This window comes from Pagrus major, chromosome 17 (assembly GCF_040436345.1).
Source record: "Pagrus major chromosome 17, Pma_NU_1.0".
NCBI lineage: Eukaryota > Metazoa > Chordata > Actinopteri > Spariformes > Sparidae > Pagrus > Pagrus major.
Genome location: NC_133231.1, coordinates 16578544 through 16594434, shown reverse-complemented (window position 1 = coordinate 16594434; position 15891 = coordinate 16578544). Strand labels below are relative to the sequence as shown.

Here is a 15891-nt window from a genome sequence, read left to right as displayed (position 1 = left end):
CCCAAATCCCTGAAACCGTGAGCAGACAAAGCAGCATTCAATCAAATTACATCCAAGCAGCTCCCACCTACTAACTTTACCAGACACCTCCACCTTCTGACTTTACAAAGCACATTAGAAACCTCACTTCAATCACACGAGACCTGAAAAGGAGGGGATTTTTCTTTTTTTAGTGTGAGGCTGTTTATATACATGAGTTTTCAGTTCAGAAGCAAAACCCATTGGAAGCAAAGCAGGTTTGTAAAACCACTGTTTTACTACCTCATTTTCTCCCTAATTTAGAGCCACTCTCCTCCGCATTGCTCTGGCTCTGTGCTTCCACAGATTAGGCTGAAAAGGAGAATTTGTTTAGTTTTACCTTTTCTTTTCTTTTCTTTTCTTTTCTTTTCTTTTCTTTTCTTTTCTTTTCTTTTCTTTTCTTTTCTTTTCTTTGCCCCCACTCCCTTCCCCCTTTTTCCTTCTCATTCGGCTATAATAACATATTCCTTCATTCCACAAACAGGATATCAAGGGAAATACACACACAGGAGTACACACACCTCACATGTGTGGCTTGTGATCAGTTTCATTGGCGGCCGGAGAGTATTTCTTGAGCGTGTGCCAGGCTCCAGGTCAAAGCTAGACCCGCTGCAAATCAGAGATCCCGGATTCAAAACATCGCACAGTAAATACACACACAGGGGTTACAGGTTGGTGGAGGCCCTTTTGGGAGGAGGAAGTGGAGTAGAAACTCATGGGTGGCAGAGCTTTCAGCCAACACACACACACACTGTATAAACATGCACACACACAAACGGTGCAGCGCTTGCGTCGTCTGTCATTAAGGGAGCTGGCTAGCGGAAGTGAAGCACACACACACACATGGAGTGTCGTTAGCACAGTAGTAAAGTCACACTGTTCAAAGGAGCCGGAGACGTTTGATCAGCATTATGAGAGGACTGAGCAGGCGTCTGGGAGGCCTGCTCGAGCCGCCATATGCTGCCATTGACGTTAAATGTCATTAGTCTACTGCAGGAGCGCATAGAGAGGGAAGGATGATGATTAAGCTCCAATTTTAGCTTTAATGGACTTTTTTTTCTCAAGGATTACGTCGTACATGTGTGTTTTCACTTGATAGCTTAAAGCGGAAAACTAAATGAAAGGTGGAAAAGACAAAATGAGACAAAGAAGGCAGTACAGGAACAAAGAAGACACTGACATTTAAAGTCTACAAAGTTCTTTTAAGTAAGTCGCCACACAGCAGCCAACCAGGCAACCCTGATATACGTTTCCCAGCTTGGCTGTGATGAAGCAGATGATTGGCTTCTACAATTTAACACAACGTAATTCAAAAGCAGGCCTCTTTGGTTGTGAGCATGAAGTGGAAGCAGCACTGAGTTGATGTTTCACTGGCTCAGTGGAGGCCAAGAAGCGGAGTGTGGCTCAGGCTAAAGGCTGGAGTTAAGGTTAGGGTCAGCTTTGTATCAGAAGGGGGTCAAATTGCCTCGGGTGCAGTTCAGGTTCACCCAAGGGGTCAAAGGTCAAAAACTGACAATGTTTTACCTGTCAATCAGAGCAACTAGCTGAGAGAGTTAAAGACGGGGAGACATGTCAGGGTCGGTGATTTGGATGTGTGTGGTGGTGAGGGGGTCATTAGGTTGGTCATTAGGTTGGTAAGTAGGTGTAAAATGTACTACTGGTTCCTTGTCTACCCTTAGATTTAGTGACCATCTTTTTTTGTCAGCCCATTCTGGATGTACTTTCAGGTTAAAATCAGTAAAAGGTGACGCAATTTGAACCTTTTTCTTGCAAGTTATTTCATCCCTCTCAAGTTTTATACCCTAAATGCACCTTTAAACAAAACCTGCCATGTTATCCGATCCTGAAAATATCCTTCCAATCTGGAACAGCCGATTCCCCCTGTCTGCACTGTGAAAAATGTACTTTTCGGTACAAAAAGATAGTGTTAGCATAGAATTCAAAATATGTATCATAGCTGGCAAGTAACCGAACAGCTTGAAAATCCCACACATGCATCCAAAAAGAAAGAAATCCTCCTTTTCTCTCCCAAAACCGCCTCCTTCTCCACTGAGTGCCATTGACCTTTGGCATTTCATCATCGAGGCCAGTCTCCTGCAGCCAAACAGGCAGCCAGTGACAGCTTGACAGTCTGTCTAAACTCTGGATGGAGGTTGTGTTTTCACAGCCCAGGACAGACACCATCGGCTAAAGCAGCTCAGTTACCAAAACTAAACCTGCACCTATCAATGAGTGGAGTGTATGCACCAGCGTGTGGGTAGGGTTCGGTGTGTCTCTATAGACACACGCGCACGCACTAACCTCAAATCAACAGTGGCAGGCAAGCGTTCCTGTGTGTAAGGAAATGGGATTGACATGAAAAGGAAAGTGGACTGTTATTTGATTTAGCCCTCGGCGCAGCCATGCGCGCACTCACACTCTCACACACACTTAACCCCAGAGATGCCCGGTCCTCAAATCAGTCTTATGTCATGCAGCGGTTTTGAGAGCAAACAAAGAAGTCAGGCTGAGGGATACAGACAACCACTGTGTTGAAAACACACACCTATGGCGGGAGTTGGATTTCGGGATGGACATAGGAATTTGGACTGGGAGCGAGGCGGTCTCTGGAAACACACCTTGCTTCTGATGGCTTTCACAGATTGCGGTTTAAAGGCCAAGTGCTCTATCCTCTGCCCTCCTTTCCTTTCTATCATTCCCCCTTCCTCCTCCCTCTCCTGAGCTCTTTTTCCCCCCTTTTCCGTACCTCTCCAACTGCCCCACAAAACCCACATCTTGAGGTCCTTTCTCACTGCAGGCTTTTCGATACAGTACGCACACACACACACACAGCCACACACTCGCATAGCAACATAGCACACCCCAGGGGAACAGGGACAGGGCCTAAATGTTTAATGTTGTGGTTTCAGGGGGACTCAGTGACTGCAGCCGAAGGCAGAAACAGATGTGCCTCTCTCAGATTCAATTAGTGCCTTTCTTCTTAAGTGCGTAGGAGAGGAAAGACACAGCAAATGACAAGCAAAGTCTACAAGATTACACTTCCACCTCAGACCAATATTCCCTGCAGCAGGTTTCACTGACAGTTGTTTCTAGAGCGAAAACAGAGTTATATAACTGGGAAAAGATTTTGATAATCAAGTCAAAAAAATCAAACATTCCCTTTCTTCTATTCTTAAATGTGAGTTTTTGGTGTTTTTTAGGTTTATGTCATCTAACCCAACTAGAATTTGGAGTCTGGTAAATTGGCATTCTTTACTATTCTATTGTTTTATAGGCCAAATACTTAATCAATTAATCACAAAGAATAATAACAGATTGATTGATCATGAAAAGAATCATTAGCTTCTCTCTGAGCAGCATGAGGTTATTCTGTGTTTCTCAGGATCACACAGTCTCGCTGCATCTGGCAGTGGTGGTTTGTATCCATTAAGTGCCTCTCTTCAGTTTCACATTGTTTTAATCAGCGCTCGTGTGTGTGTGTGTTTGTGTGTGTCTGTGCTTGTGTGTGTGTGCGGCTTTCATTGGTATGTGTCCCCTTACCACAGCCATTAAATTTGTGCTCTATTTTAAACTCCGTGAGCCAATTAAAAGTGTGTGTTCATCACAAAACCCATGAAAACAAATAAAAAATTCTAATATAGATGAGATCTGCTGCTGCTTACAATTAGGAGCCGTTCCTACGCAGGCTGTTGGGAAATGTTGTTTATCGGAATGTGATTGGAGCGATGTGGACTTTCTGATGGCGCTGGAATGCAGCGTGGGGTCCCCCCAATCTCTCGCAGCAAACACACAAACATGTGAACACACACGCATATACATGCACACACATTAACTCATGTTGTGTTTATGAATTTAGTCTGAAGTGGGTCATGTGTGAAAGGATAAGAAAGAGATATCAGAAAAAGTCAATGTAATGTCACAGTGTGTGTGTGTGTGTGTGTGTGTGTGTGTGTGTGTGTGCATTAAAGTGAGAAGTCTGCGTTTGATGAAGATTGCTGGAGACCTTGAAATCAGTCCCATCTGTGGCATTCTTTGAAGCTCTCTATTTCCCGTCTCCTCTCTCTCTCTCTCTCTCTCTCTCTCTCTCTCTCTCTCTCTCTCTCTCTCTGCAGACCTGATCGTGGGGGCGTTCGGCTCAGGCGAGGTGTCGGTGTACAGGTAAGAATGTGTTCTGTCTCATTTCAAAAATGATTCTGCTTGTTCCTCACCTTTGCGCTTTTCCTGAAATTCCTTGACACTTTTTCAGTTTCGTCATGTCAGAGTGTGTCATGCGTGTGCCCTCTTGTGTGTAGGTCTCGAGCTGTAGTGTCTGTGGAAGCTGAAATGATCTTGACTCCCAGAATCCTGAACCCCGATGACCGTCAGTGTCACCTGCCTCAAACAGATATTATGGTCACCTGGTAAGAATATCTAATTCCAAAGAAACTAGTAAATTCCCTCTCGCACTTATCACCTCTGCATTCTCAAGAACAGCCCATAACTGCATGATAGTCCACAGCTGTGTTGGAGATGTGTCCATGATCACACGCATCCACAACTTTCAAACCATACAATATCCACAGTCCCTTTCATATCACCAAAAAGGAGCATTACATAAGACATAGCCCAAGTCCAGAGTATATAAATGCTGCATGGAGTCCTTCAACTTTGAATTCATCCATGTACAAATATACAAAACATACAGCATACTGTATATAAACCAAAACACATTTTGAGACGACCACTCCAAAGGAAACATTTTGAATTGGATTTTATGGGGGATTTGATTCTCTGCATCACAAAAGAGACAAAGCAGGTGGTGTGGGCAGTTACCCTCTATTTATTATACCATGTAAGATTAGCCAGATAGTCCTTATCCAAATGTAATGCTAAATATTAGCACTTTACACTGTTCTATTTATACCATACATTCCTACTGCTTTACTTTCACATGTAAAACTCTCCTTGGACTGGTTCCTCCTCACCTGTGTCGTATTATGCTTTTTCAGTTTTATCCTTTCATTTAGTGTTTCACTGTATATCGGTTCTTGTGTATGTAAAAGGTCTTGATAGTTACAAAGTTCAAAGTCCACACCAACAGAAGCTACTCTCTCCCACAGAAAACACTGCTCCTGAAATGCCTCGTCAGTATTCCCGCCTTTGATTCAGTGACTTTGTGACATCACACTACGTCACCAAGTCACACATGTTCATTATTTAATGCCAAGCAACTACTTTAAAACGTAAGAATTGGTATAGCACAGCTGCTCTGTTGTTGTTAGTGGTGCTGGCTCAGGCATGTGTGAGCTGACCAATCAGAGCAGACTGGGTCTTCGGGAATGGAGGGCCTTAAAGAGACAGACGGAGTGTGTGACGGTATTTCAGACTGCTGCAGCACTGGACAGTATGAGAAAACTGATGTGTTTTTTTTGGGCATTAAAGCATGTAAGCCTATTCTAGTAGTAACTGTAAATAAAATTATGAACCTGAAAATGAGCATAATATGTCTCCTTTAAAGGATCTGGAAAATAGCTCTTCATTGCTTTTCCCTTATGTTAGTCTTTAGCTTTGGAAACCTGTTCATGCATTTTAACTGAATAGTTGCTCCAGCCTGTTGATACAAATTGCTTTGGATATTTATTGTTGTAACAATGTTTTAATGCTGCCTCCTTAACCAGATCTCTCTTGAAAAAGAGATTTAACACTCAACAAGGCTTTACAAGGTTGCAGTGAACAATTTTTCCCTTCCTTAGTGTTTCCAAGCGATGTTATTGTTGGCACCACTGCCAGACAACCGGATCGCTTTTCATTTTTCTCGGAGTTGCAACTACCAACAACACTGGACAAAATATGAGTTTATTCACTCTGTAATGGAGATGTGAAAGCAAATTTTCCCGTGATATTTCGTGTCCGGTGGCAGACAGAATAGCATAGTTAAAGAGTTTATAGGGAACCAATCTAAATGCGAATGGTGTCAATATTTTATAGCCGTTACACTGTGAATTCAGCATTAACTTAATAATGATACGTTCAGGCAAAAAACTTTTCTGTGGTCAGTTTAAATAAAATCAAAGTAAGCTAACTAATAAAAACTCGGTGTAAGAGAAATACCGACAAATGCAGCACTGACAATTAAACAAGCAAAATGCTTTCCAAAAGAATTTATTTGATTTTTCTTTTGTTTACTAAAATGTTCCTCAAGCTCCTGACCACAGTCCACAATTGGTTGTAATTTTTACCAGCTGCGTGTCGCGCCTCCACTTCTGTTTGGCATTGCGTTGTGGAACAATAGCGCCCATCAATACCACACTAAAAGTCAATCTAAAAATGAAAAGTGAAATCTTTAAGTACAGTATACTTACTTTAGAAACCGTGCCAGCATCAACACTCCAGATACTTCTTATAACTCATTTGCAGTAGAGTTTGGAGTCAAACCTTGTGTGTGTGCAGGTGAATTAAAGTGAAAGGGATCAAAGTCCTAAACAAACAGGAGACTAATGAGGCCCGCTGCGGCACTGAACCCCAGAGCTGCACCAGAAATCTCACTGCTGTATACTGTATCATGAAATGGTATGCAGTATAAAGTATACACTCTCACAAATCACACACACACTGACAGATGTGACAAGTATTTCACCCCTGTGCTCTCGACGTCTGCCATCAGCCGAGGTCTGTTTGTCTGTGTGTCTAATGCAATAATTTAGAAGCACACTGAAAAGGCATACTCGTATAACCTGGCAAGTCAGATTTATGGGACTCTGCAATTAATATGATACTGCATGATTCTATTTTGATTATGTTATTGTTCCTGCGGGTAGCAGGCTGGCTTTGAACAGTATTGGGGTGAGTTTAGTCAAGGGGGACTGAAGGAGGGGAGTCTCAAGGCTCCTGCTGTTTCACCACAGTCTATTGTTGGTCTTAACTTATTGGGGCTGGAACCGATGTAGGACTATTTGGACGGGAGAAGTGTGCTCGGCTAGTTGCCACCATGGCGTCTGTGCGTGCGCTTTAGTGGTGTGTGAGTGTTGGCAGTGAGTGAAAAGGGAACAGGATTTGGGTCGGATTGACAGAGAGCCCTAAACTGTGGAATTCTGTCAAAACAAAACTTGGCTTATTTAAATAAACCGCCATAAAGATCTGGTCAGAGGTATGGGATCAGATAGGACATATAGGACACACATGCAGAGAGTCGCACAGCAGCCTGTAGAATTAAAGGATGTCTGAGGCTCTTGTGTTTAAGAGGGGTGAACATTTTTGGACATTTTAGTTATTTCCCTGCGGTGAGAGCTGGAGAGACGCTTGATGGGAGGTAGGCCCAGACTGGGCCTCTGATGTATTAACATTACATTTGAGTCAGGGGGTTAAGCATCTGATTTTACTCTTCTGAAAAATACTCTGTTCGCTGCCCAACATTTTTTCATTTTAAGAAATGGTATTTCTGGTATTTTTATACCTGGGCCTTAAATTGACATGTTTGGGTGTGTAAATGATTCATACTTACCAAAAGTTTTGGAATGAGTCCAGTAGATCTCCTCAGCTGGACGGCTACAATGGCTGCAGGGTAATCCTTTGGGGCAACTGCGACCATCAAAGTTACGTCCACTAGCCCGTCCACTGACAGGCTGAGGTTGTTGTGTCTGACAGTGTTACATAAATGATTCCTACGGACATAGACATTTGATAAATAATAAGATCCTTTTTGTAACCAGAAACACAAGTCTCATTCTGAAATCTCATGAGGTGAGTTGTTTTTGTTGTTGCCTTACATGCATTGTCAAAGGAAATCAATTAAATAGTCAACCGTGGCTTTGGAAATTAATTCTTGCTGAAATTCGTCTTGATAAACTTCAAACTCCTCTCCCCAAAGTCTTACTCACGTTTCCACTGTTGTCTTTCTGCAAGAACTTACCTCTCGTACAATTTCAGAGCGAGGCTTCTCCTTGAGTAAATCTTGTTTCATGTTACAAAAATGATCTTATTATTAAATTAAAAGGTCTCTCTCTAGGAATTATTTCTGTAATGTTGCCAGAAACAACTTCAGGCTATGACAGGCTAAAACAAGCACTTGTATCTTTGACGTCTAAGTTGCCCCAATGGATTACATTGCAGCCGTGTCGTGGCTGCTAGTTGGGGAGATCCACTGGACCGATTCCAAACTTTTGGTAAGTGTGAATCATTTCCACAGCAAAAGTAGTATCATACATGTTTATGTTTCTTTCCAAGATTAATTATTATAACGGTTTCCGAATATGTTCAACATATCAGATGATAATATGTCAGATTGTAGTCATAGCTTGTTTATGCTGCCCCCAAGTGGCTAAAAAATCAGTTACTGTGGGTTTAAATGCCCTGATGGGTTTTTCAGAGATTGCTAGGGAAGTTTTCTGCAACGTTTAGCTTCGTGACTCTAATGTAATGGTGATACATGAGCGGCACAAACTGGGGCTAGATGGAAGGATGAAGGAGTCGTGGAGAAGGAGGGACGACTACTTAATGACCAGCCTTGAATTTACCATTCTCACTAATTAAGCGGACCCGGGGGTTGTAGGGGAGGGGATTTATGTGTGCATGTGTGCAGGGAGGGTCGACCAGCAGTGTGAAGGGTGGTGGGGCACAGATGCATTTTGGGGGAAATTACATACAGTAATGACTAACCGAGGGCCAGAGCTTTTGTCAGTAAAATGGGGGTCATTTCCGCGCTACATACACTTAAGTTTGACATACAGTGCTTATTAGAGTCACACTTGTGCAAACCCACCCAAACACACCAAACACACACATGCTTACATACAACACTTATTAAACACGCTTGCAACCACCTGGAGAAGTCTACATGACTTAAGGGAGCAATTTTTAAAATAGAAACCTGTATTTATCACACACACATAAACTCACATCTGCATCACACACATGCAGAGCGACGGGGAAAACTAGCTCATCATCATTGTGTCATCTAATGGGGATCCTAATTATTAACAAACACACACGCATCCAAAACATCTGTTTTTTGTATGTTGGGCTTTGTGAGCTGAAACCAAACAAACAATAATCACATGAAGTCGTTTGCCTCATGCCTCAAACTGCTGAGTCTTCAGTGGAGAATCAGGAGCGTTACGTCTGTAAGCTCTCTACGATTAGTGGATATTAACAGTGCAGAGCTCCCTGTGTGGGAGTCACTTTCCTGTTCTTGATTAAAGACGTGATAACACACACACACACATTCACTCACACATACACTCATACATACATAAACAGAGGAAATGCAGAAATGCTTACCAGTCTCCCATGTCTGTGTGTCTAATTGAGGGGCTCACGGGGCCCTCGGTGGTGTTTCCCACTCCCCCCTGGAGTGCAGGAAGGAAAACGTGGCTCTCGTATGGGCAGTTTATTTAGTTAGTTATACTGTATAGTTTGTCTTTTGTGATTCTAGCGTGCGTACAAACATGACGCAAGAGTGTGGTCGAAACACCTGCGTGGAATGAATGAAATAATGATATTATTAGAGCGTGTGCGGTCATGATGTCATCCAATAAGTCGGCGCTTCGACCAGCACTTAATATTTGTTGTAAATTTACCACATAACTTATTTATGTAAATATGACCTGCAGATGTTTACAAGACAAGATTAAGACAAGACCACACTTTGTTCACATAGCCATCCTTAAATTGCATGGCATATATTCTGTATGATTTATTGGTAGATTCGTTATGGAGAAAGGACCTTATGGTCTTACGATTGGGTACATATTTTAGCACCCTTGTTATTTGTTCAGTTGTCAGTGTGAATGTGTGTGAACAGACATTTAATGTGTTGATCAGCAAAACATGCTAAAAGTTATCTTCTCTCTTGTCTATCTCTTTATCTGCCCAACATTTTCTCCCTCCAGTCTGAAGGTGGACGTGTGTGCAGCAGTGAGTGGAGTGGGGATCCCCAACTCTGTAGGTAAGCAGCTGTTCACAATGTGGTGGAATTAGGAACGAAGGCAAATAGAAGAGTACAGAGGGTGGGACAGTAGTCAGAGCCAGCTCCGTTGTACATCTCATTAGAGTTTCCTGCTGTGAAACTGCGGCTCTGCAACTCCAAACAGAATAGAGAACAAACGAGGGAGGGAGGGTGGAAACAAGAATAGGGTAGGCAGACAGACAGTGGAGGTGTCAAGTACATTGTTTCCACTGTTTAATGATGCTCTGTGGAGTAAAACTCCTACAAATGTCTCCTTACTCCATAAATAATGGAAAGTCGCACTCATAAAGGGACTGGACCGTGTGGATTCGGCAGTGAGGGAGTGGCTGATTGACTGAAATGCCTCACTCTCATTGTCATGTTTTCCTCTCACCTCTCCAACCATCTCCACCTCTGCCTCGTCCCTCCTGTCAAGACCTCAGAGCGGAGCTGCATCTGGATTGGTTGAAAGGCACCAGAGGTGGAGTTAAGAGGGTTTCGTTCCTGGACACCCAGCAGCCTCAGCGCACAGGGCTCCTGGCACTGGGTCACAACCGCCCACGTGCATGCCGGAGCTACACCATTTACCTGAAAGTGAGCAAATCACACACATACAAACACAAATTCAAGAGCTTCGCCTAATGTTTTGTAATCCACCAACATCTACTATTTAAACTTTCTGTTACTCTATCAGGAGGATGATGAGTTCAGGGATAAATTGACCCCTATCTCACTGGCACTGAACTACAGCTTGGCTCCACCCTCTCATGGCCAAGACCTCCCACCTGTCCTCAACCGTTACAGCAGCACCTTCCTTCAAGAGCATGTGAGTATATGAATTGTATATACAATAAGCATAACACTGTACATCTAGTGCATGTTTGTCCGTCCTGGGACTGGAAACCCTCATCTGTTGCTTTTCCTGCAGTTTCTCCTGTTTTCTTCCCTGTTTAAGGGTGTTTTTTTTTTTTTGAGGAGTTTGTCTTCATACAAAGAGGGCCTAAGTTTAGGTGGTGTCATAGCTGGAGTTTCTTAAACCACTTGTGGAAAGAGATTTATTGGGCTATATAAATAAAGCTGACTTGACTCAACTTGACTAAGCCAAACTCTAAGCACACACTGCCAAACTTGAGCCATAAATCAAACCTGATGTTATATTTCACTCATTATTTGATGGATATGCTTGCCTGAGATACATAGAGGCTGTATCACAAGTAAAAAAAAATCATCTGCATTACCTGGTCATACCTACCAAACTCACTTTTGTCTTCCCTCTGGATAGATCAGGAAAATGTGGCTGGTAAACACAAACTTTTTTTCGAAGCAAAACTTTACTGCTCAAACAATTAGAACCAAGATCTTAACATTAAGAAAATCTCATGCACAGGAGTATAATTCAGATGGGTGCTGGTCAGTCATTGAAGGAACTGCACACAAAAACTTAGCTTTACACCAACTAAAAGTGATTGAATCATTTGTCAAGCAAGCATAAGGAAGAATATGTGAAACACTTCCTCCACTTGCTGAAAGTTGAGAGAGCTGTCCCTCTTGAATACAAGATCATTTGACCTCATTGAAGAAGCCCACATTTTTAGGGTTTAGTCCCCCTTTAATTCAATCAAGCCTAATCAAATATCAATCTTGATAGCCCTGTAACCAGTTTTTGTGGAATCCTGCCTACAAACAAAAAAACAGCTATCTTGGCGGAGGTAAAAACCAAAACCAACCTCAGCCTGAAGCCTGCTGCAACAAAACCCCAAACTGATTCTGCTGAACTCGAGCAGAACTCTAGTGTGCATGTTATGTGTCTGTGTGTGTACAACACCTGCATCCTGGTGTGTCCCTGGTGTGTTTACTTCTGTTCTTGGTTTCACGATGATATCCAGTGTACCTGAAAACTCTCCTCATGACAACCCCCCTCTCTGTGTACCCCTCTTCCTCTCAGGCCTACATTCTCCTGGACTGCGGTGACGACAACATTTGCATCCCCGACCTCCAGCTCTCTGCCACCATGTAAGACTGACACGGCCACGCCCTCTGACCTCAACCTGTAAACAGTCGACACTTCTCACGCCAAACACAGACACACATGCACACAATTGCACACGCAGCTACACCAAAGAGAGTGTGTCTGTAAGTCCTCACACAATGAGCAAAGTTTACTTGAGCTGCTCACATTATAGTTCCATTCACCATGTGGTGTGTGTGAATTAGCCTACTCTCTGTAGTGTTTCCAGCTGTACGATATCTCCATGGCAGCGTTGTACAAACATCCTGTCACCCTCCACTGGCTGACACACACACTTGGACACACATTTTTGGGGTTATTGTTGGGGTGGGGGGTGTTGCATTCCATGCAGCAGCGCACATGAACCAATCCTAAAAATTATAAACTGAATTTCTCTTGTCGGTAACGGCAGCAAAGTGCTTTATTTCCTGTGTCCTCTACATGACTGAATGATTTATTTTCATGGCTCTCTTTTTTAAATAAAACACACACACACACACAGGGACCGCTCAGAGCTGGTGATTGGAGACGACAATCTGGTCTTGCTGACCATCACTGCGGCTAACCAAGGAGAGGGAGCCTATGAGACTGAGCTCCACACACTGATCCCACCAGAGGCCGACTATATTGGAGTGAAGCGCAGCCTGGAGGTAAATACACACACATGTTTGTCTAAAGATCAATTTGTCTGATGTTAAGGGTCAGTCGGATGGACACTGAAAATTGACATATAGTATTGAGGCCATTCGAAATGAGGAAGCGAGCTATTTGAGGCTGCAGTTACAGTACGACATCACATCCTGTTGTGTCTTGTGTTTGTTTGGAGTGATTAAAGCGTGGCTATCAGCAGGCTATGCTTTACTGGCAACCGCCCAAAAGCCCCTATTATGATTTACAAGCTGCATTAGTGACCACGGAAATGGATAGGGTCAATCTATGTGTGTGTGTGTGTGTGTGTGTGTGTGTGTGTGTGTGTGTGTGTGTGTGTGTGTGCGTGTGAGTGTGTGTGCATGTGTGTGTGTGTGCACTAATGAGTGCGTAATAGGGCTGTTTGATTGATGAGGTTGTTACTGTCAGAGCATTCATCACTCCTCCTGTCCAGCCTCCCTCCCGCCCTCCCTCTCATTCTCACTCCCTCGCCCTCGTCACCCTTTGATGCTGTTAAACTTCCCTCCGTTGTTCTTTTCTTCGCCTTCTTGACTCTCAATCCCACATTTGTCACTTTCATCCACTTTTTGCCTCATCATCTCATTCGCTGTACTTGTGTTTTTCTCTCTTTTCTTTCTGCTCTCCTCTCCCAGTCTCAGCTAAACTGCGAGTACAAGATGGTCAATGAGTCCAGGATGGTGGTGTGTGACCTCGGGAACCCGATGGTGGCCGGGACAGAGGTGAGTTATTACACACAAAAGTACAAACACACTAGAGCTGCAACGATTAATTGATGATCAACTATCAACTATATAGAAGACCTATTATGCTTTTTCGTTTTTCTCTTGAAAGTTAAAAAGGTCACAGTCCACACCAACAGAAGCTCCTCTGTCCAACAGAGAACACTGCTCCTGAAATGCCTCGTCAGTAGTCCCGTCTTTAATTCTGTGACTTTGTGACATCACACTACATCACTGAGTCATACATTATGACTCTTGGCTAGTTTGGCACATAAGAATTGATTTAGCACACCTGTACGGTTGTTGTTAGCAGTGCTGGTTCAGGCGTGTGTGAGCTGACCAATCAGAGGAGACTGTCAGGAAGGAGGGAAGCTTTAAAGAGACAAAAGATAGGAGGGGAATACAGTGCTGCAGCACTGGACAGTATGAGAAAACTGATGTGTTTTTGAGCATTAAAGCATGTAAACCTGTTCTAGTAGTGACCCAAAATAAAGTTATGAACCCAAAAATGAGCATTATATATCTCTTTTAAATTAAACAACTATTTTGACAAACGATTAATCGGTTGTAAGTATTATTTTACAGAAAAAAGAAACTAAAACTAAATGCCCTGATTCCAGTTTCTTAAACGTGATTATTTTCTAGTTTATTTCCTCCTCTATGACAGTAAACTGAATATCTTTGGGTTGTGGACAAAACAAGATTTGAGGACGTCTAAGGCTTTGGGAAACACTAATCAACATTTTCTGACATTACTCTGACCAAACAACTAATTGATTCATTGAGAATATAATCAACAGATTAATCGACAATGAAAATAATCTTTAGTTGCAGCCCTAAAACAGACATACACACACACTTTTCATTTAAACATCTCTCTCAAATGTGCACGCGAAGAAGGTGCGACTGTCACTCCTCAGGTTTAATTCACTCTGATTGATGGTTTCCAATGATTACTGATCATCACCTTGACCCTCATTCCACACACTTTGACTCCCCTGACTCTGCTTCACACACAGTGTGTATGTGTGTGCGCGCATAAGTGTGTATGCAGTGTGTGATAATAATCCATTTAGCTCTCGGATGGCTGACACATGCAGGAAGCCAAGGCTTTGTAAGGTAAAGAGTGGTCTCTTCCTACATGAAATCCGACCGTGCCGGTGTACGGACTATGTGCACCACGAAGCATGTCACATGTGCTTCAGTGCATGGATGTGATCAAGTGTGTGTATTACTGCAAGTGTGGGGTTTTTCCAAAGGTGTCAAGGCCGACGCAGAGGTGCGTTTGAGCTCTGGAGGTGACACACAGCGTTCTGATAAATCAATTATGTGGTCATGTTTCACTGTTGGGGGAGGAGCGCAAAACAAGGCATGTGGAAGGGACAGAGTGTGTGTGTGTGTGTGTGTGTGTGTGTGTGTGTGTGTGTGTGTGTGTGTGTGTGTGTGTGTGTGTGTGTGTGTGTGTGTGTGTTTGTGTGTGCTCCCCAGCCATCCAGATGTTTCCCATATTTAACTCTCCCCTTGCCCCGTTGGACGTCCAGGAATCCATGAGCTTATGCAGAACATAGCTCCACATACCCCCATACTGACTCTGGTTATATTGTGCAACTAAAGAGCTCTCATCACTGGAGTTCATTCCTTGTGCCACATGACACAGCTGCAGTGCCTCACTGAGCAGGGTGATCAGTGTAGGAGGTACATGCCTGAAGGAAAACTGCTTTTGGCCTGTCTGGATGTCTTTCAGTGTTTTTTTCTTTTTCTTTTTGACCTCATTTTAGTTCAGTAAGCCTGGGTGGCATTAAGCAAAATTAAGCATATTTTGACAAAGCTTTGGTTGCAATGAATAATGATTGATAATATTACGGTAAGGCTGGGTAACAATTCAAATAATCACCTGTCGACTTTCAGTGGAAACCTTCTGTGATGATATGAGCATAGTGTGTTGCTGTTTCACAAAATGTTAGTGTTTAAAGATATAATATGCAATATTTTCGCATTAAAATGTCTAAAAATTATGAGACCTTTATTATGTATTTTGTTGAGTTGTGTTCAAATCCAGAAAAATCTGTAATTTTACTCAAGTTAAAGGTGATTACTTACAATATGTAAGAATTGGCCTCCTCTCCTCAGCAGCATTCTCTTGGATGGGTAAAAAGCTACAGTAAAAAAATGCCTAATGGGTCGCCAAATATACTTGGGCAGGCGTTAATATGCTTGGGTGGCCTGCCCAGGTGAAATGTATGTGTGGGAGACAGTTGACCAATTTTATTAAAATATTAGAAAAAAACTCCGCTAAATGAAACTGTTTTGAGGATCAAACAGCCCCTGTAGGCTTGTATGTGGCTGTCAAAAGTTTGTAGTTTCATTCCACATTTAAACACAGCCTCAGCTGTCAGCTGAATTCTTGTTTGTTCGATGGTGACAACTTTGTATGGCTGACAAATAAGTCTTATAATCCCTTCAGAAACTTCTCAAACCACCGCTTCAGCGTAAACCACGTCTCTCAGCATTGTTCCAAAGAATCACTGTTTTGCCAAAATGTGGCTAAATACGCT

The 15891-nt window shown here is 42.8% G+C and overlaps 1 protein-coding gene across 1 annotated transcript in view; it reads left to right on the top strand.

The window, feature by feature from the left end:
* Positions 1-15891, top strand: part of itga8 (integrin, alpha 8) — a 42350-nt gene that overhangs the window by 16732 nt on the left and 9727 nt on the right. The window contains exons 14-21 of the mRNA XM_073486013.1: positions 4131-4176; positions 4311-4418; positions 9885-9940; positions 10377-10534; positions 10635-10766; positions 11886-11953; positions 12451-12598; positions 13250-13336. Of these exons, the coding sequence (XP_073342114.1) occupies positions 4131-4176; positions 4311-4418; positions 9885-9940; positions 10377-10534; positions 10635-10766; positions 11886-11953; positions 12451-12598; positions 13250-13336 (803 nt within the window). The remainder of the gene's footprint in view (positions 1-4130; positions 4177-4310; positions 4419-9884; positions 9941-10376; positions 10535-10634; positions 10767-11885; positions 11954-12450; positions 12599-13249; positions 13337-15891) is intronic.